The sequence below is a fragment of the Micrasema longulum genome, unplaced genomic scaffold (genome assembly GCF_059751315.1).
Source record: "Micrasema longulum isolate JH-2025_06_02 unplaced genomic scaffold, ASM5975131v1 h1tg000403l, whole genome shotgun sequence".
NCBI lineage: Eukaryota > Metazoa > Arthropoda > Insecta > Trichoptera > Brachycentridae > Micrasema > Micrasema longulum.
In genome coordinates, this window is record NW_028277603.1 from 477,667 (window position 1) to 501,265 (window position 23,599).

Genomic DNA, 23,599 nt, shown 5'->3' on the forward strand with positions numbered 1-23,599 from the left:
ATCGTTCGCCATTCAAAGTTAAATGAAAAATTTATCTAACCAGTTGCTTCAACTAAGCGCTGTTAAGCGGTCGCCCGCCTCGCCCGCTGTCAGACTGTCGCGGTTGGCGCCAAAAGCGAAAACGTTTCCGTTTTCCAAAATCAATTTTAAGGCTGTTGAGAGAAAATCTTACCAGCCAGTCAACCGCATTATTTAGAATGTGTGACACTTCCTTTTAAAAAAACAACAGTACCCTTTTTTATTAGTTTGAAATTTGTTGGATCGTAAGAAGTAAGTTTTATAATTATTTATTATAATTTTTATACCATGGTCATTATTTTTCTGATTCGTGGTTAAGTTAGTCAGCGGATCATATTATAAAATAAAATATTTATGAAAAAGATTGTCAGTATGATATTTTATTGTTTCCTTAAATTAGCGTTTGAAACATGAAACGGGAATAATTTTATTTAAATGAAAAATAAATTAAATTACAATAAGGAAGCATCGTTTTTTGCCACTTATATAAATTCTGTTTTATAATTTGAACAGCGTTTTAAGCATACAATTAAGAATAGTCCAGAAACTGCAAACGCGCATCAAACAGAAGACGAGTAAACTACTCTTAAACAAGTAGTTTTACGTTTTACGTTTTGACCCATTAGTTTCTTTGTAGACGTCGCTCAGTACGCAACTCCTGATTTGAATTCAACTATGGCGTGTTGTGTCATTTTAAAGTGTAGAAATACTGCTAGGATCTTAAAGAAACGGGATGCAATCACATTTCATGTGTAATTAGCAAATGAATGTGTAAGTAGCAAATGCATTACTTAAAAGTTGAATTATTTTTCCATCTGTCAGATTGTCGAAGAAATCAAAATGGACATATCGTAAGTGTTGCGAGGGTAGTATTTTTTTTACCCTACTTTGCTCATCTAATGAGAGAACTAATAAAAATTAGACTTTGGATTAAACAACTCTGTGGTGAACATTTGACCGACATTATCTTTAAAACATCAAATATTATTTTATTTAACATGATATAAAAATATCCATTTTGTGTAAAATAAAATTTGTTTTATATTTTAAATTCAAAGTTCATTAATTAAAATACTCTTATTAAATGACCCTATACTTATTTACTCTGTTCTGTCAATCAATTTTTCCGCGAGTGCAATAAAATTTTAGAGAAATTAACAAATTGCCTTTTTTAAATATAATTACCTTATATTTGTGTAATGATTATATTTTTCACGATCTGGCAACATTGTCCGGTGACTTCACGCACGCACGCGGTAAAAGTAGGGCAAAGTGGGGGTTTTTGGACACAGTCCGATGTATTTAAATATGATTCTACGCTCATTCTGGACTATTCTTAATTCTATGGTTTTAAGTCTTATACATAATAATATAATAATCAGAATACCAGCCCAGAGCTGGGATTGCGCGCGAAGAGATCGCTTTGTTAGCGTGTATTTAGTGCGTAAATACGCGTTAAATATGCGTTTTCTATACGCGCTTTTGCGTTCAGAATACCCCAGCTCACTTCCACCATTTATTATGTACCAGCTCATACAGAGTCAGCCTTTCAAAAAAAATTGCAGCCATAAAGATACCCTTATTCTGACGTCTACGTAATTTAAAACCTATCAATCCTAAAATAATGTTTAAAACGGTAATGCTGATAAACCACATTGACCCGTGAGCATTTGGGTGGATTCAAAACTCACACGCTGCTTTTTCCTAAAATCAGGGGGGTCAGAAATAGATGGAACCGACATTTTAGTATCTAACTTGTCCTGTGGTTTCGTTTAGATGACGAGTGGCAACGATCATGCTTCTTGAACTTGATATTAAAAGTAAAAGTTGTTACTCCAGCGTGCCTGCAATGTATCTAACTGCATAAGTATCACGCGAAAGAGAAAATAACATTATTATATGGAAACATTATATTTATCAACCTTTTACGCGTTCTACAAAATGACACCGAAGGCCTGCCTATTATTTTTTATCCATAAAGGGTTATGTAAACACATCGAGCCATGATCGCTAAAACATCGTAACTGATAAAAACGATATTTTATCTTCTTAATAGGGAAATATCACATGTAACGAATACAGATAAAAATATAAGAAATTGATTTAGAATAATTAATTGTATGTTTTCATACATAACTTTGAAAAATAAATTATAAAAAAATATTTCACTAGAAAAACCCTACGTGTTTGGCATTGATAATTGTGACGTCAAGATTCGTGACGATGTTCTATAAAAATTAAAACGATTAGGAACAAAGTTCAAAATTAACAATAATTACAAAAATATTTTTTGTGTTATTAGTAAGCAACAAAAAAATATTTTTTTGCTAGACAGTATTTCAAAGACCTCTATGGCTTTAAAAATGTAATAAAAAAAAAAGTGACATTTTCCTTTTATTACGGAATATGCTTTGAATCGGCCTCGTGGGGTAGTGGTCAGCGCATTTGCCTACCATGCAAGAGGTCTCGGGTTCGATTTCCGACATGGTTGGCATGAAATATTTATTTTAAAAAGACGTTTTTACGCTAGAATATTTCAGAGTCCCTGGACTGGCACCTGAAGCGTAAGACTGGTCATCTTACCTGCATGCAACAAAAATGATCAGGATACGCTGCGATTAGTTAACCAATGCAGTGCTCTATGCACCATAAGGTGCGGAAAGGGAATGATTATGATACTTCGAAAACCAAATTTTGTTCTGATTTTATTGATATTAAGTTTTATTTTAGTTTCATTAGTGTTTTTAATCAATGAAATACGCATGGTATTACAATATTAATCTGTCTCTCGCTTTGATCCGTGCCTCATGTCTGAGGATGATAATCACGCCTGACTCCAGGCATGGCTCGTCTGAGGATAGTCTCCCTCGATCTGGAATAGTCTTGTGCTCTTCTGTAAGCATTCTTCTGTGATCATTCTGATAATTCGGTGAATTAGCCGCTCCATCTTGTCGATTGACATCCACGCGACCTTTTTCCTCCAACAGTTCCCAGAAGGATAGTTTCCTCCTAAATATGTCCAAAGTTTTTAAAATATAGCTTGATTAGAATGACAGCTGTCAAACTGATTTCATTAGTGATGGGAAATTACTGATCACTGATCAAATCGATTTAATCAGTTATTTCATGCAATCATGAAACTCTGTTTCCGAAAATTGATATAAAAAACGCAAAAACAAGCCTATTTTAGTGTTATGATGTAATAACATATTTACATTTAAGTTAATAATTTAAAAAATACTTGGTACACTTCCACTTATTTATTTTGACCAATTGGCGCTTTCACCCTCTAATAGGCATCTTCAGACTGGTGAATATTATACAGTGTAAGGATAATAGTGTTATATAATAGGATTATACTGTGTTTATCACAATTATTCACCAAAACATGAGACATTTATACCTTTTTCATGAACAACATCAAGTGATTTTTTTTTATTCGATCAATTTACATTGATCCATTTGTCCCATCTCTAACGTTTTAGCAAAATGATGTAACCTTGTAAGAACGTCGTTAATAATTAGGTTTAGTTTAGTTTTAAAGCTGATTTTATATATTATTGTTCATTTATGTTTCAAGCATTGTATTAAAAAAATAAATTAACACGCCAAATACAAATGATTTTTCGTGTGTCAATATAAATAACTTCTTTGATGCTACTACAAAGTTATGACGTCACTTTTTCTGAAAACTGTCATTCTAATCATGTTACATTTTAAGGACTATAGAGGAATCTTTTCTCGCACGTGGGTGTAAGTCTTTTTTTCATGTCTAGTTCTTGATGTATAGATATATTTGCTGAGAGAAATTTTAGAACCATCGCCCGTCGGATTCTTTTCCCCTCTGCCAAGGAGCCTTAGAACAGTTAACGAAATCTCCCCAAATAGCACTGTCAATGTGTTCCCATAAATGTGTTCCTACGGCAAAGGCAAGCATTCAAGAAGCAAGCGGTGTTATCACTCCTGACTTGAGGTGACACACTTGCCATGTCTGCCTAGATCATGCCATGAATATTCGAAGTCAACAACAGATCAATTGAGTAGACACGAAGATGTTGTATATTAATTTATTATTAAAAAAAGACATTACAAAAAGCCATTATACTGTTACACTTGAAAGCTACCGTATTTATTTAAACTAAATATTACGTCAGAGTGACGTAGTAACCACGAGAGATTACATTTCTAATTTCAAAGGACAGTGTATGGATTTATATAATGCAAGTGTTGGTCCTATGGAGGGGTAGGTATGATACAAAAAATAGGTACAGTTATTCTTCCCACGCTACATTCTGAGATTCACGCAAAATTATATTTCTCACGCACTGAAGCATATGGTTTTCACGTGCATACTAAAAACTACTTTTTTCATAAAAATACATTATTTCTAATAGATTTTAATATTGGTCCCAGGGGGCTTTACCAGATGGTTAAGTGCCAAATGCATCAGAACTCTGAATATATTACATCGTGTGGAGAACGTAATTTCTACCACCAGCTAACTAAATACAATACGTACTATGTAAGTGCATTTAAATAATTTCTATGATTATTTAGTTTAAGTTAGTTCAATGTATTTATATATCATTAAAGGCAACAAAAAAGTGCTCTGTGTTATGAAAAAACATGTATGGCGTTCTATCCTCTCTACCGGAGTAATAGTTTTTAAAAAAAGTGAAGTCTAGTAGTTAGGTAGGTAATCATAACATCAGCAGATGCGTTTTGTGAAGCTTAGTATTTAGGCTTATTACGAAAATACCTTCAAAAGCAATTCGTTGTTTAAAATTGTTACAAACCGTTATGGCGCCAAACGCAATCGTCTTAAGCGCAACGTCAGAAAATTGTCTTTGAAAGGAATGCCGTATTAGTATTAAATTTGTAATGAAGATAAACTTTGAGGTTATCTCGACCTGAAAATGTATCAAATGCATTCCTCGCGTGGAATTATGTAACTTTTCGGTAATTACGCATGGGAAAATAACTTCAGAGAGAGAAAAATATGAAGTTAGCCCATTATGGTGATGGGCAGTATGAAGAATACTGCATAATTGTTCTGCGTGTGAAATATACTATCGACGAGCTTAAAAACATGCTAAGCATTTGAGCGATCGCTGTGAACAATAATGAACATGCTTAAGTTATCGCAGTCATAAGTCAACGCGTGTGTAATCTCTAAATCAACGCTCGTGCGACTCGTGTCGGTTTGTTTTTTGTTTTCCTCGTAAATAAATACAGTTTCTTGGTGAAAAAAAATACAATATACTGCATTTGCAAAATAGTAAGGAGTAGTTGACGGTCAAAGCACCAATGAATAACCGTTTAAGGTTCAACTTGTTGTGAAATCCACATTAAAGGTATGAATTTCATTATTTAAGCGTACAAAATAAAAGAAAACAATAAAAAACACATTATTTTTTTAATTTTTTTTTATTATTATATAAATAAAACACGAGTGATACTTTAATCCACAAATTTGGAATATCCAGTGACCGGTTTCATCGCTTTCGCGACATCTTCGAGACTGGTATCTTTATTAAAAAGTTAAATGTATTTATACAGAACAGAGGTAAGGATACATAATTCAAAGTTATATGTAAGTAAATTAAATTAAGTTATTTTTATCTTAAGGATCATTATCAACAAATTTTCTATGGGTTAACTAATGAATTGATATAATGCTATTTTAATGAGTTTGAGTATTTTATTTTATTTTTGGTGTCTCATCCTTCGTGAGTGTGGTTTTGTAAACAATACAAAAAAAAATACAAAACCTAAAAAATACCACACCTTTCCTTATAAAAACACTATCAATCTCAGAACAATAACGGGAAGACGCACTATTACCTTTTGACAACTCGCAGTTCTAAACTGATAGATTTGTTTCTTACCAAAAAATGTGCCGCCTATTGCTTTTGTCATAGTTTCTAGTGTTAAAAGTTTTTTGATTGGACACGTGTAGCAATTCTTATTAAATTGTGTTTTATTAACCAATGGTCATTTACTGGGGGGTGGTCATTTACTGGCGCTTTGACCCTACTAGGTACGAATACCGATAAAAAAAACACGTGAAATGCATTAAGAATAATTAATTGTATTTTTAAAATCAATATGGGTATTACCGGAGAAATGTTTTCATACATAAATTTTTAAATGAAATTGTTAAAAACATGTCATAACAAAAACGCGACACGTTTGACCTTGACGATTGTGACGTCAAAATTCGTGACGATGTTCTATATATAAATAAATATATATTGTTTTTTATTAATTTTAAATTTATTATTTTTTTATTTTATTTTTAGATATATATATATATATACAGACAAAAGTTGCATGTTTACTTGGTCCACCGACATACACTAACACGTTGACAAAGTTCAATCAAACATTTGAACGCACTGTGTGTACATATTTTATTTGCATACTTGTAAACATTAATTACATACTCGTAAAAAGGCATAAGATTTAATATACCAAAATATCTGGTTAATGTTTTTTATAGCTGTTAACTTATTAAATGTTATTTCCGAGTTTCGCCGATTAAGTTCAATTTCTTTTCACGACTTGTTGAACTAGTTCATTTAAATTTTAACATGTTTAGTTGCGTTATATAACAACAACCATAAATAAATTATGCCCAGGGAAATATATACATTTGCTCTATCACAATTTACGCAACATTAATTTGTAAACATCACAGGGGCGAACCGTGTATAGAAGCGATTATGCACAGCTTACCATTTTATTTGACTAACCATAATAATGTTTTATTGTAACTTTATTTACAGAAAAACAAATAAATAATTACCATTTATTTTAAAGCATTTCCACAGTTTGTATTTTTATCCTAATATGAATATAAATTTTAATAAAGCGCGCCCAGCGCCTGCTGTGAGCCAAGAAACTAGCTGATTATTCCAGCTTATTTTTTCATACAAATAAGTATACTATATTTTGAATGTCTTAACCCCAGTGCGGGTTTTTTCTCCTAGATTAAACTTGCAGATTACACAAATTATTTGAAGATTCTTGATTTGGAAAACAGTATTTCAAACATTATTTCTTAAGGACTATTTTTCTTTGAGATGGTACTTTTGACATAAGACCATAATTACTTTCATGCGTAATATTGTAGGACATAAAGCACTCCACGCGGCCGTTTTTAGCACTAGTAATTACTAGAACAATGCGGTCAGTTGACATTTCAATTAAATACCTTATAACGACTGAATTTATAGTGGTATTTTTTTTAATGAATTATATATGAAATTAATGGATAATATATCTATATAATATAATTATCACGAAGTTACATCGTTTGAGTTGATTTCATGGATGAGAGTCGTTGTACCACACAGAACCACAGAAAAATATCAATTTATAGTATATATTACTTACATTATATCATGTACCTCCAATGTAGGTAAAAATATATGATATTTTTTATTGCTTACCTGTAAATAAAATCACCATTTGCCACTGAAACATTAGCATATGTTAATATAGGGAAGCTCTTTACAAAGGTGAAATGGAGGCTCAGTAGTTCTTAAAACTGTTTTTTTTTTTTTTAAATAAATATATTAACAATAATTTACTTTATTTACAACTCTGAGCGCATAATAAATGTAAACAACGAATGTCTTGAACAAGTAGAAGAATTTATATATCTGGGAAGCATCTTTTCAAGAGATGGAAGAGTAGAAAAAGATGTTGAAAGGAGAGTGAATGCGGGCAACAAAATGAACGGAGCACTAAGAACAGTTATTGTTAGTAAAAATATGTCAATCGAGGCTAAACTGGCAGTGCACAACGGAATTTTAGTCCCAACACTTATGTATGGAAGTGAAACATAGAACTGGAAGAGTTTGGATAAAAGCCAATTGAACGTGGTTGAACTGTGATCTCTTAGACGAATGTGTGATAAATCAATGTATGACAGGGTTACGAATGATGAAATCAGGTCAGAACACTCTCACCTTATTTACACAAATCTAAATCAAGTATAACTGATAAGATTAAGAAAGGGTCTCTGAGATGGTTTGGTTATGAGGTAGAACGAATGGACGACGAAAGAATGGTAAAACAAGTATATTTATTTATTTATTTATACTTTAACATGGTGTGTATTCTTTTTTTTATATAGAATAATGTTCCTTCACTGGGGTGTCCCGTGCCGGGGGAAACATTTTACAAAATGTGAAACATGCCTAAGATTAGCTATTTAACAAAGTCAACATAATAATAACAATAAAAAAAAAACGTAATTAATCTAATTAACTTAATTATTATTAACATAAACAATAAAAAACTAAAATAATCATAAAAAACACAACCAATTTATTTAGACCAATAGAACAAATTTCATAAACAGTACACACATTTTACCTATTTGGCTTGATCCACTCATCGATCCGTGCGCAACCCACCTCCACTATCCATTTCTTAATAGCAATTTTACATTGTGAGAACTTACTAATTGTCCTTATGGATAATGGAAGTAGATTGTACACTTTGACCGAGTAGTAGGCCAATCCTCTTTGACCGAAAGTTGTTTTTATTTTTTTGCAGCATCAGGATGGAGTATCTAGTAACTCTTGTATTTGTAACGGAAGGTAGAGAATAATGTTTACGTGCGGATAGTAACAAAGCTTTTACATAAAGTTGTTTTATAGATTTTACATTAAGATTTTCAAATATACCGATGGAGCTAGTTCTGATTGGGACTCTTAATATATATGATATATGGCGAAAATGAACGGTAAGGTGGGACGAGGACGACCAAGGAAGACGTGGCATGATCAGATAAACCAAAATATTAAGTCTGGTCATGTCAAAAGCAGACAGAACCGAAGGGCATGTATGACAAGTTGTATGAATATGGAAGAAGCTAGGAATATATGCCTGGATAGACGTGAGTGGCGGTCCATTCTCTCTGCCTACCCGTACGGGAAATGGCGTGATGGTAGTAGTAGTAGTAGTAGTACAACTTAAATTATTGTAGTAACAGATAAACAGAAATCCACTGAAAACCATGTACAGTAGAACTCTGTTTATCCGAACTCCGGGCATCCGGATTGCCAATTAGCCGGATCGTTATCAGGAAATAAAAATAAGGGAGATGTTTTTTATTTGAATTTAATTGTGCCATTAACTTTTCTGGAAATGTTAAAGTAAGTTTTAATATAATTCCAATGAGTGGTTTTTTTATATGTTTTTATTTGTTAAGACTATTAAGCTGAGCCATTTTTTTTTTTATATATCGTATTATCAGCGCTATGATTTTTTAAGTTTAGTATTTCTGAAATTACTCCGCGTGTGACGTCTCAAGTTCTCTTCCGCTTCTCCTCGGTCAGTTCTGCTGATTGGTCCGTTGACGGTAAGTAAATCGGAAATATTCCACAACTCTCTATTTTATTAAAATATTTTTTATTATTATTTCGTACATTTTCATGAAACTTTACCGTACAATTTAATCTTTAATTTTCACCGTACCCGAGAAAGCATTTTTGTATCCAATTTCCTGTAGGGCTGAAGTTCCCCGTTTCAATAAGTTTGGGTAAATCTAGGTAACTACAACAACAAACCATCATGCCGTTTTCTCGTAATTAACCTAATCGTAATTAACCTCTTGCATGGTAGGAAAATGCGCTGACCACTACACCACGAGGCTGACAAATGTTTAACATACTACGAAAAAAAATGTACTCGTATTCTATTCTTCATTCAGAAAACTGTATTTTACTTTCTAGATAAAATTGAAGATACATTTTAAATCCCCATTATAACACGGGCCCTTCAGTGATGTGAGTAATTGAGTTTAGATTTATTTAGAAACTTCTAGCAGTTTCTAGAAACGCCAGTAAGTACTTAACGTATCTAGTAATAAAAATACGATTTCAACTAATCTTTTAACATCTGGTAAACGGCGTTCAAAAATTTAAAACGCGTACCTGAGTTAGATTGTAAGTTGAGTATTTCTGACACGTAGATATTCATAAATATCTTTCGACAAGTTGACAAATTACTGGAATTTTTTTTAATCATACTTGTTCGTCAATCTTTTTTAGTTCTGTGATAATCCAAAGAAAATGGTACATTATTATTTGCTTAGAGTAATAATCTATCTATATCTATATGGCAACCGTCTGTCTTCAAAAGATGATGGTGATGTACACTCAGTAGCGGCGTTAGGGTAGGGCGCCAGATGTAAAGGGGCGCTGCAGGCGCCCCATTTTATCCACTTGCTCATCGAGCGAGTCCAACTTACTCGTAAATTTCCTAAATCTAGCGACAAACTCGTAACAGTGGCCCACGATGAGACTGTAACCACTCCAAAAAAGTCATTTGAAGTTGAATTTTTCTACAGCCTTTTGGACACTACCTTAATGTCACTCCATGAAAGATTTGAAAAGTTAAATGAGTACTCAAATCTTGGTTCAATACAAAAAATATTCCGGAAAAACCAGACCTTCTCAAACTCTGTGGTAATTTCCAATTGAAATTAACAGTAGATTCTAAATCCGATATAGATGGTTGTATGTTGTGTGATGAACTCATAAGTCTGAAATTATTTTTGCCTGATCAGAATGTAGTTAATCCTGTCATTGTTTTGAATTTTATCAAATATCGTAACTTACAAGAACTGTACCCAAAGTTATGGATAGCGTTGCGAATATTGATCACTATACCTACCTGTAACAATTACCAGTGGGGAAAGGAGTTTTTAAGTTTGAACTGATAAAAACGTATCTACGATCGACAATATCTCAATCTAGATTCACAAACCTGGCATCTTTGTCAATCGAAAATGAAATTGTGGAAAACATAAACTGAAGTACGTATAAAAGAGTTCATTGAAATAAAGGCTAGAAAAGTAAAATTTTATTAATATTTTTTTAATAAATGGTTATTTCATTATAAACCTTGCCTTTTTTCGTATGTAAAATGCGTAGTAAAAACAAAATGCATAGTGAGAATCATAGTAAAATATATGTATATGTAGGTATGGCAACAAATATATTTTTAAAAAGCACTAAACATCCTCATTGTGTCCATAAATATTTTTGCAATGATCACACATTCATTTTTGCTATCGCAACTTATTTGTCGTTTTAAAATGGGTTCAAAATTAAATTGAGCTCGCCAATAAAGAAAAGGGGGTCTTAGATTCGCAATATTATATCGCCTGCAAGATTAATGGACCACTCATCTTATTCACCGGATTTTTCTATTAGAAAATGACGCTACTTGCAATGCGTCAATCAACTCTAGGCGCGATTATGACGGAGCAGTTGAAGATACATTTTATAATACATACTGTGGTTACATCTACTGATGTATTAGACATAAGAAATTAAAGATCTTGGTATTAATTTTAAAGCTAATTTCACGTTTAAAGTCCCATATTTAGTGACATAGATGAATCAAGTAAGATGTTTGAATTTGTGCTTCGCAAATCTAGATATTTCAATAATACTACTGCAATTCGCACATTTTATCAACTACTATAATGGAAAATATCACATACTACGAATACCGATTCAAAATCAATATGGATATTGTGGAGAAATATTTTCATGCATAAATGTAAAAAATAAATTTAATAAAAATACGTTCGTAGAAAAACGAGACGTGTTTGGCCTTGGTTGTTGTGACGTCAAGATTCGTGATAGTGTTCTAAACAAAATTAAATGTCCAGGAACAAAAAACATGAATCGTGACGTATTAGGGGCGCGGCTGAAGGAATGACCGTTTTTGCGGGAATCCAAAATTACAAATTTAAAAATATTTTTTATGCTACTAATAATTAGCATATTTTTTTTTTACTGGGCAGTATTTCATAGACCTTTATTACATCAAAAAAGTTAGATTTCTCTATTGCAGATATTATTTTATTTTATTTATTGCGTATGCAGATAATTGTTAGAATCCCATTTTAAAATTTGGTAAGGGATCTAAAATAAATCACTTTTCAATCAAATTCAATCCAATGAGAATGACAATTCTACTTTTTGAAAAATTTATATGTGACGCGTACCTATAGTCTTGTTAGGGCATTATCAAACTAACTTAAATATTTACAAAGTTTCCTTATATACTAACTTTAATTGCTTTATTATACACCTATATCATTAAACTGTAAATACTTACGTCAGTTTGATAATGTCCTTACAAGGCGAAACGCGTCACATTTATTTTTTAAAAATAAAAGAAGAATTTAATCCATAAAAAACTGTTTTATTTTGGATTCCTTGCCAAATTATTTTTATTTGATTACAAGCCTTCAAAATGTAATGTCAAGTAGATGAAAGTGAGCATTTTCGACACCTCTTTCTGCTCGCGTTCAATCGAGAGAATAAATCTTTAAAAGCCTTAAAATAGTGAAGAAGAATACATCATTGACTAAATTGTTGTAATTTTTTTTTGTCCCTTTTGTTCTCTTAATTTGAAAAAAAACAGACACAACTTATGTTAACACAAACAAACAAGTCAATAAAAAAAAATATTTTTTTAGAAAAAATAAATATTTGCGTTCTTATGATTTACCCAAATATTTCATTTTGAGGGCCATTTTCAACGAGTTGTAAATAACTCACTATTAGAAAATGGAATCAAGTTGGGGTAGAGTGGGATTCGAACCACGGACCTTTGGTCTGTGAGTCCGAGACACTAGCCACGGGACCACAACCTGATTATATATATTCTCTTTCATAAGTTTACAACAAATTAGTCAATAACACACTGCAAACATCGCGAGTTGCTTTGGCAGCTTAATTCCCTCGAACGAACGCGAACAGAAAGGGGTGTTAAAAAAGCTCACTTTCGTTCACTTAAAATTCCTAGTTCTCTTCGGTGAGTTGTCCTGATTGGCGGGTTGGCTTCCCGAAAACCAGAAATCTATCACAACGCTCTATTATTGGTTGATTTAGAAAAACTTGTGACGCCATTTAAAGTGTTTTTTTTCATTGATATACAGGATGTTCTTTAAACCCTGTCACATCCGAAACCACGATAATCAGTATGGGCAAGAAAACATATTGGCACATTAAAATAAATTTTAAGAACGATTAATATGTATAAAGATAAGATATTTAAAAAAAACTAATGGTTGCTTACTCCTGCAGGGGTGAAACGAGAAGGGGGAGGGGGAAGTCTGATACTTCGTCAACCGCACTTCCGCGCCCCCTTCGCTTCTCCCTTTCAGAAGTAGGCAACCATTTGTTTTTTTAATATATTTTTTTAATTTCTTGGCTCTAAATATTTTTTTTAATATGCTAATATGTCTTCTTGTCCATACTGATCATCGTGGTTTCGGGTGTGACAGGGTTTAAAGAACACCCTGTATAATATGTAAACCTACACTACCTCAATATTTTTTTCATACGTTTTCGAGAAACTTTGCCGCACAATTAAATGCTTTAATTTTTACCGCGTGTAGGAAATCATTTTTCGTATCCAATTTCCTGTAGCACTGAACTTCATGATTGTTGAGGACAAGGCAGTATTTACTGTATCTTAGATGTGGCTAGTATAGGAATGACGTGTCTATTTATTTCACGTCAGTGCATTGATGTCAATATTCAATTTGCGTATTTTGTGTCAATAGTCAAAACGCAGTTTAAATTTGAATTCAGTTGCAAAGTTCCGTTTTCAAATAATTCACTTCCGTTAGAGTTCGTGACAACCGGAAACTCCGCCTTCTTAAGCGTCAGTTCGTGATTTTAATCTAAGCAGTACCTACCTGAGGAAGTGGGTACTTAAATACTGCTTGGTACTTTCAACCCAACTTTAAAAAATACAAGAGTTTTCTATGGTTTTTCTTCATTTTTTTTTTATTTGTTAATAGACCATTAAACTAAGCCTTTTTTATGTACCGTATTATCAGCGCTATGATTTTTTAACTGTTGTATTTCTGTTTTTACTATTTTTTTTCATGCACTTTCACTGTACAATTTAATGCTATAATTTTTACAGCTCGTAAGAATTTTTGTATCCAATTTACCTTAAGGCTGAATCTCCTTATTAAAGTCTAATATGACACTAACTTACAATAAATAAACACTTTATTTATATACTATAAGCTACATCTAAGATAAGAGCAAGTTGATTTATGACTCTGAGTGGCCAAAACGCGTAGTGCGGTGCTTCTGACAGCCGAACTATCTCTTCCTAGTAACAGATGTCTTGCACCGTATTCAGAAGTTGGCGAAAGGGCCTAACAGCCAGCCTTCGTACCTCACTGACTAGGTACCAGGGATCAGTTACTGAGATCCGAGTAATCAGATTATACGTCTGGCCAAAATACCCGGGTCGAACCAAATAATGTAAGCGACTAGGTGGCAGAGACCGATCAGTATAACGTGATCTTACGGAGCGAGAGCCAAGGCGTAGCCTGGTACCAAAGAGTTCCAGATAAGGAAAGCAAGCTGGTTTGCAAGGGGAACCCTGAATAGGTGTCTTTACCAAAAAATACCAAGAAGAAAGGTTAGAAAATGACCCGGATTACTCTGACTTCTGGAGCTAGGTTTCTGCCTTAAAAGGCCAAAATTAAAAGGGGGTGTTAAATTTAGGGGTAAGCGCGGGTGGCTGAAAGGGTGTCAGAAGGGCATCAAGGGCACATGTTAGAGGAATTGTGAATACGTCACTATGTTGTAAGAGTAGGATAGCAATATGCGAAAAATGTATGGGGATTAAAACGGGTGCTATATTACCTAAATAATTTCTCCTATTACCCTGTGAGAGAAGCCGCGAGTAAAAGCTAGTAGGAACATAAAGTAAATATATAAGTGGTTTTCTTTGGTTTCTAGATATATATAGAAGATGGTTCTACCGATAGAGACGGTATGCTGCTTTCTGGTTCTTGTTGCTCTCCGGGGAGTACTCGGCGGAGTGCTGGTGGCTGACCACACCATGTCCAGGATGATAGAACTGACTTCGAAGACTCCTTACTGTAAACTACACAGTGACAGGTGAGAGAAAGATTATTAGTTCAGCAGCCAAAACTGCGCTTCAAAAGGGAAATATCACCTTTTTTACAACAATTATGAATTAATAAAGGTATCTAAAATACTTTCGAGTTAAAAAAATATTTTCTTGTACTTATTTACTAATAAAAAATATTTTTTAATTCATAATTTTGAATTCCCGCGAAAACGCTTCATTGCATTAGCCACGCCCTGTATACGTCACGATTCACATTAAATTTTGACATCATTCCAGTACGCACTTTGTATGAAAAGACCGTCGTATATTATTTCATCCGCATTTATTTATGTACACTTATTATTTTATTTATTTAAACACTTTATATACATATACAGTTTACATACATATGCATAAGGACGGGGATATTGCCTTAAGGCAATTTCTTCCTACCTACCCAAACCGTTCAATTTGAGAAAATCAGTGGTAAATGAACATATTGTTGGTTTATGAATAATTTCATTACAGAAAAAAATATTTAAAAAAAATAAAATTATGAAGCAAAAATAGACTACACTATTATGAAGAGAGGAGGGTTGTAAAGAGGGAAGGAAAGAAGGAGGAAAGGGAAAAACTTAAATATTCTGGAAGTGTCATTTCATACGTGATTTGAATTTTTTTAAAAAGTGGCGTCTTCAGAGACATTAGTGGGTAGATTACTCCATAATCGAGCAGCTACTACTGTGAAAGAGGAGAAAAAAATAGATTATACCTACTTTTTTGCAACTATCTTTGTGTATTACAGACATAATACGGAAGAAAAGGTTATAATTACTTTTTAAATATATTATATTACCCAAATGCACTACGAATATATCATTCACAGCGTCAAAATCCATCGTAAACACCACGCGACAATAACGGCCCGTACAAATATTATAGTAGATAAGAAAAATACCAAACGTTGTAGACGAACATGAATCTTGACGTCACGAATGTCACGATCAATCATGGCGCGTTTTTGTGAAGGTGCATTTTTTAACAGTTTTATTTTTAAAATTATGAATGAAAACATGTTTCCACAATTTCCATACTGATTTCGAAAGTACAATAAATTATTCTAAATCCATTTCACATATTTTTATCGCTATTCGTAGTATGTGACACCTTTATTATTATTATTATTTTTTTTTTGTGAAAGAAATATTTGCATTCTTATAATTTACGCAAATATTTAATGAGGAAGTTCAGTGGTTTTTTTTGAATTTTTTATTTGTTAAAAGACTGTTAAACTAAGTCAAAATTTTTTTTTTTAATTTTTATATATCGTATTATCGGCGCTACGATTTTTCAAAGTTTTGTATTTCTGAAATAACTCCGCGTGTAACGTCAGAGGTTCATTTCCGCTTATTCTCATTCAGTTCTTCCCATTGGTCCAGAAGCGACAAGCAGACCGGAAATCTTCCATAGCTCTCAGATCATAGGTCGATTCACATGAACCAGTGACGTCATTTAAAGTAGTGCGTTTTTATCAAAATATTTTTTATTATTTTTTCTGTACATTTTCAAGAAACTTTGCAGTACAATTTAATGCTCTAATTTTTACCCCGCGTAAGAAAACATTTTTTGTATCCAATTTCCCGTAGGGCTGAAGTTCCTCATTTTGAGGGCCATTTACAACGAGTTGTAAATAACTCACTACTAGAAAATGGGAATCAAATTGGGGTAGAGTGGGATTCGAACCACGGACCTTTGATCTGTGAGTCCGAGACACTAGCCACGGGACCACAACCCGATTATTGGCTGGTTGGGAGAAATTGCCATTAGGCAATAAGCCCGCCAAAATGAATGTACGAAAGTTAAATAAATGTCTTTTTGTGGATCTAACCCAGCATAAATCTTTTAAGCTAAAAATTATTTTTTGTATATTTTTTTTCAGGGGTGTGATTCAAAAAATGGTTCTTAGCTCAGACGCAAGAAAGGTCCGCCTGATGTCCAATGAAGCAATCACAGCACTTGAAATAGCCTGTAGAGATAAGACTCTATTGTCCCCCCACCAAGGAGGATTTGTATATCCTGGAACGAAGTGGTGTGGACCAGGTAAATAACCATAGAATTAAGAATAGTCCAGAAACCGCATACGAGCATCAAACAGAAGGTGACTAAACGACCCATTAGTTTCTTTGTAGACGTCGCTCAGTACGCAACTCCCGATTCGAATTCAACTATGCCGTGTTGTGTCCTTTTAAAGTGTAGAAATACTGCTAGGATCTTAAAGAAACAGGATGGGATCACATTTCATGTGTAATTAACAAATGGATGTGTAAGTAGCAAATACATTACTTAAAAATTGAATTATTTTTCCATCTGTCAGATTGTCGAAGAAATCAAAATGGACATATCGTTAGTGTTGCGAGGGTAGTATTTTTTTTTACCCTACTTTGCTCATCTAATGAGAGAACTAATGAAAATTTGACTTTGGATTAAACAACTCTGTGGTGGACATTTGACCAACATTATCTTTGAAACATCAAATATTATTTTATTTAACATGATATAAAAATATCCATTTTGTGTAAAATAAAATTTATTTTAAGTTCAAAGTTCATTAATTAAATTACTCTTATGAAATTACGCTTTACTTTTACTTTCTTTGCTGTGTTAATCAATGTTTCCGCGTGCACAATAAAATTTTAGAGAAATTCACAAATTCCTTTTTTTACCTTACATTTGTGTTGTGATTATATTTTTTCCCATTTGGCAACATTACGCGGCGACTTCACGAATGCGCGCGGTGAAAGTGGGGACATTTTTGAAAACAGTCCGATGTAATCAAATATGATTCTGGACTATTCTTAATTCTATGTAAATAACATTCCCCCGACAATTGTAAAACTTATTGCCTGAGATAAGCTGTTTGCTTTAAAATGACTTGTCTTCTATTTTGCTCTATTTTATCTCCCACTGAAATCCAAAATAAAAATATCTTGTTCATAAAAATGTTACTTCTTTCTAATAATAGATGTTCTTGTTTTCTTCATACTTTCATTATGTATAGAGGGCCAACAAGTATGCGAATCTAATATTCAAACCAAGCACGTACATTATAGATAATCGAAAAAATGACATCTACCTATAGGCAAAATAGTGAATGACAGATCATCTTTATCTCTGTTGAAAAAATATCTATTTATTTAGATAAACATAATCAAAATGTTTATAAATATGAGTTGTTTTATTTAGAATGATAAAAAAAAATATTTTTTTGTGCAAGGCAACAGAGCTTCGGCATACAACGAGCTCGGTCTTCACTCTGCTGAAGATCGCTGTTGCAGAGAACACGACCACTGTCCATCAGCCCTCGCCCCTGGAGAATGCAGAAGGAGTGTCTGCAACCACGGGAGGTACACCAGGTCACACTGCGACTGTGACGCTCGCTTCAGGCGCTGTCTTCAAGCTCTCAACACGGGTAAACTAATTTCAATATGAATTTAAGGCCAACGCACCAAAAACACATAGGGTTTAACCATATTAAGCTCAAGTGTTGTCTTCTTTGCTGGCGCATTAGAGTGTTGTGGATGATGTAATGGGATTCCACCGATTTCAAAAGTCGTTCGTGGGAATATTTTCGGCATCTCTAGGTAGCAGAGTTTTCAGAAAGAGGTGATGGACATTCCTCGATCTAGTGGAATTGACTTCCCAAAGACATTGTTATTATTATTTGTTATATAGGCAGGCTCAGAGGCGGATTAACTGTCAACAGCGTTCTAGGCAAGGAGCACTTGCAAATTTTAAGTATCTTCGTCGGTAACCTATAATTGAAAAAAGCACTATTCGAAGAATACAGATTACCTATAGTGACAGTTTTAGTGACATTGACATATTACATAATTACACTGTAAATACCATATTTTTATCAGATCTGTTAAAGACATTTTAAATTTATCTCCTGCTTAACTTTTAATTTTGACTTTTAATTTTATCTTTCAATTTTAACTTTTTAATTTTAATTCTTAATTTTAACTTTTAATTTAAACTTTTAATTTTAACTTTAAGTTTTAATTTTAACTTTTAATTTCAACTCTTAAATTTTACTTATTCATATGTAAATCTACTACCTGCATCTAATCAATTATTGTTGGTTGTGAATTTTTACTAAGAAATATAAATGTTCATGGAAGCAGTGAGAGAGGGGAGGAAAGTAGAGTTGGAGCATGAGAATAAGAATGCTTTGTAAGCACGGATTCAGTAGGTAAATACGCCCTAAAAAAGCGTTCTCTACGCACTCTATAGCGCTCATAATACCACTCCTGGTGAAATATGATTAGTAAAATGCGATTTTATGTTGTTATTACAGAGACGGCAAACACGTTAGGAGCAGTTTTCTTCAATGTTGTGCAAGTGACATGTTTCAAAGAGAGGAGGCCATGCTCTCAATGGCAAAGGTAATTATTCATCAACATCATACCGTCTGCACCCAAGGGCGCGTAGGGCACTCCATCGGTAAACTAAATGCATCCACTGAGACATACTCATAATGGTATTTCCAGGTTATTTCCTTTTCTAAAAGTAAGAAATCTTTCATTTTTAACTATTTTTTGAACCACGCCACAATTGAAAGAGTTGCTTTCATGAGGGACTTAGCGTAATTTTTTATGATAAACTTACATTTATCAAACATATTGACAAGATCTCAAATGAGGCGCTAAGTATGTTGGGATTTATTTGCAGGGTTATTGGCAAATTAAAAAATATCACACCAATCAAGTTTGGTTTTGTTTGGTTTTATTTCTCCCTGGTTAGAAGTCGTTTAGAATATATTTCTCCAGTCTGGTCGCCCCATTATAGTGTACAGTCTGATTCAGTCGAGCGCGTCCGGAAGAAATTTCTAAAACATATTACTTTTAAACTACATAGTCCAACTGCTTTATTTAATTGTAATCGATTGTTATATTTAGCAAATCTTTTAAAACTTTCCAATTGAAGAATTTTAACAGACCTAATATTACTTTATAAAGTGATCAATTCATTCATTGACCGTCCAGATTTGCTGGAGTTGGTGTGTTAACATACCCGCCACATATCTCATTTTTGTTCTGCAAGTTCTAGGACCGACTATCACATTCACTCGCCTATCCCTAGGCTCCACAGATATGGTAATCAGTATGAGGACAAGGCTGATATATTTGCTTCTGGACTCGATAGTTATAAAACGAATCTAATTTCTTTTAATAAAACAGGAAAATATCACAAACTACAAATACCGATAAAAATATATGAAATGTATTTAGAATAATTAATTGTATTTTTAAAATCAATATGGATATTGCGGAGAAATGTTTTCATACATAAAAGTGAAAAAGAAATTTAATAAAAATACGTTGCTAGAAAAACGCAACATGTTTGGCTTTGGTAGTTGTGACGTCAAGATTCGTGACAATGTTCTAAACTAATTTTAATGGACAGGAACAAATAAACATGAATCGTAACGTATTAGGGGCGTGGCTAATGGAATGACTGTTTTTGCGAGAATTCAAAATTACAAATTCAAAAATGCTCTTTATGCTACTAATAATTTTAAAAATATTTTTTTTCACTGGACAGTATTTCATAGACCTTTATTACTTTAAAAATGTAAAAAAAGTTTTATTTTCCTATTCTTAAACTTTTCTCAATGTTTAAAAATGTTTTTCTTTTTTATATTTAGATACATATTTCTTCAATATTTTTGGTCACTTAGCTATGTGTATTTACTTGTTTTCTTACTATTGTTATAGTTGTGCAATTTTATCATTTTTATTTTGTGTTTATATAATGTACATACATATTTTTTTCTTTATAATTATATGTTCAAAGTATATGGTAAAGGCATTTTATACCGTTTATGTAAAAATAAATAAATATGTAATATAAATCAGTCATGGTGAATTATTCTTTTAATGATTTGTGCGACTTTAATTTTGAAAAAAATGCCTGCCGGTTAGCTACTCATATTCTAGACATCTAGACAGACATATGGACACCACTACATTACCCACTCTTCATGTAAATGATGTAAATAAATGCATTCTTCATATTATCTAGTATCAAGAAGCAGCGATGTGACCCTACTCCGGTGTTTGTAAAAATGCCGAGATACCGAGACTACAGAAACCCGTATTCATTGAAGAACCTCCTACTCCTCGGAGACAATCAAGTCGCGAGGTTCAATCAGGGAGTGACAGTTGCCCTTGGTTCAGCCATCAAAAGCATCACTGAACTATTCGACAAAAAATAAACATGGGTGCAAAAGTTACTGTTATCTATTGAATAGAAAATACTCTTAACCCACTGTGCAATGTTATTTATAAGTTATGTTTATTTAATTAAGTATAAAATTACAATTACAACCATTATCAGATAGGCAGCTCATTTATTTTAATAACTTTAATAATATTATAATGTTTATCTCCTATGTACCTGATTATTTAAGTGAATATTTTTATTGATAATTCTTTGAAATTAATTGATCAATTCAGAGAAACTCAAATGTTTCAACATCATTAGTATTTTAATACTTAGTTTTCCAAAAGTTTTCACATGGATCTAAAAATTTCTCTTACTTTATTAGGTATAATTAAGAAATCTAATATGTTAAAAAGATCACTTAAATACTGATTAATCTAATACTTAGGTACTGATTTTGTTTCATATTTTGTAAAATATTGAGCACTAAACATCATATAATTATTTGAACTTGTATGTTCAAATAATAATCTAATGCCCACCTTTTTGTGGATATTCTTATTGTGTGTATATTACATTTACTGGCCAAATGACTAATATTGGTGATGGTTAATTACTAACAACTTTTTCATTTCTTTCGCAGGACTGGATATAATGAAGAGCAGACGAAGGAACTTTGTTCACAGTGGAAATTCAGGCCTTCCGATAAATATGTTCCTCTGATGCCTCTACCATCACAATACTTCTAACATTCATTTATAATACTTGCCCATAACTCAATACCAAAATCAGTATCTTCAAAATCATTATTTTGAGATATGTATTTATTTATTTATAGAATTTCTGCCGTTTACATGTTATTAAAGACAGTTTTTTTTTAAATAAAGCCGTGTAGGCTGCGGTTGAGGCGAAAGGGATAACTAATATTGTTTGTATGTTACCAAAAAATTTTAATGAAGCTCTAATAAAGTAAAAATGCATGCTAGATTTAGAGACACTAACAAAAGCTGCATCCAAAATTGAGTATCCATTATAATTTTCATTATAAATTAATAAGGAACTTAAAGTGAAATCAAACATAGATAGGAGTCAATATGAATGGTCGTTTTTGGGTGATCCTTTGAGGTTAGACTCGTTCCGATGTTTCAGCTACCGTTGCAGGAGCCATCTTCAGGGTAAACAATGTGTTGTGTTCATATACTAGTATTTTGTACCATGTGGCAGTCGGCAGTAGGTACATTTAGCGTCATTTTGCACAATGTTACAGATGGCTCCAACCCACATGGGGCCTCCCAAAAAAAATGCATAGTGATAACAGCGACCGCAAAAATCTGTACCAACAGATTTGAGTCTACGAATTTTTTGCTGTGACAACTCAATTATTAATCATTATAATTCGCATACTTTTTTTATTCAACTCTCAACTTATTTCTTTGTTTCTTGCGCCAATGTACCTTTTGCTTATTTTCTGAAATATTTTTATTTTTAGATTTAAAATGCCAAATGTCATTAATTAATTTTATAGACACCAATGCCACTGATCTGATAAGTATCTTATGTTATATGTAGGTGTTAATGTTTTGTCTTTATACATATATTGATTACAGCTGTTAGAATTATTTTTGTACCAGATGTTAAAATAATGTTGAAACTGAGATGTTTAATAAATGTTTTGGAAAATGAATTAGTTTATTTTATTTTATTTTACCCCAAAAATTAAAAATTACACAAGATCAAATTTGTTTACTTCCGAACAATTAATAAGGGGCACATATATATCACATTTTCACTGAAATTTCCATTCTATTCTTTTCCCGATGCGTTGTAAATGAAACACAGTTGACCATGGAGATTTGAGTCTGCGATAACTCCTCGATTAGGAAGTTCAGTGGTTTTTAAAAAAAATTCTTTAACTATGGCAAAATTTTATTTTTTTAAATTTTTATGTATCGCACATCAGTGCTATGATTTTTTGTATTTTTTAAATTACTTAGCGTGTGATATTTCAAGTTCTCTTCTCATTCTTCTCGATGAATTCTGCTGATTCGTCAGTTGACTGACCGTAAATCGGAAACCTATCACAACTCTTTTATCATTGGTTGATTTGGAAGGACTAGTGATGTCAGACAAAGTAGTTTGTTTTTATTAAAAAAAAAAATTTTCATACATTTTCAAGAAACTTCGCCGTACAATTTAATGCTCTAACTTTTACCGCGTGCAAGAATACATTTTTTATATTATATTAGAACTTCCTCATTGTTAATTGAGAATCTGACTCACTTAGAGTATTTTAAATATTGTTTTAATAATTTATTTTAGCTTAAAACCTTAGTTTACATATTCTGAATATATATATATATATATATATTCTAAACAACAGTGAGACTAACCCGAAATTTTCAATTTGGAGATAGAAATGCAGATATGGTTATAA

At 32.6% G+C, this 23,599-nt stretch overlaps 1 protein-coding gene across 2 annotated transcripts; it reads left to right on the forward strand.

Moving 5' to 3' along the window:
* The first annotated feature begins 35 nt into the window (after positions 1-35).
* LOC148281850 (acidic phospholipase A2 PA4-like) lies at positions 36-22,849 on the forward strand. Of its 2 annotated transcripts, none has more exons than XM_088226017.1 (6): positions 36-270; positions 14,826-14,987; positions 16,880-17,040; positions 18,215-18,409; positions 19,298-19,385; positions 21,809-22,849. In XM_088226017.1, the coding sequence occupies exons 2-6, from the start codon at positions 14,839-14,841 to the stop codon at positions 21,912-21,914; spliced, it is 699 nt and encodes a 232-aa protein (XP_088082143.1). In that variant the 5' UTR covers positions 36-270; positions 14,826-14,838; the 3' UTR covers positions 21,915-22,849. The 2 variants fall into 2 exon arrangements, with proteins under 2 accessions (XP_088082143.1, XP_088082144.1); XM_088226018.1 differs by lacking the exon at positions 36-270 and adding an exon at positions 4,890-5,372.
* Positions 22,850-23,599: the final 750 nt, after the last annotated feature.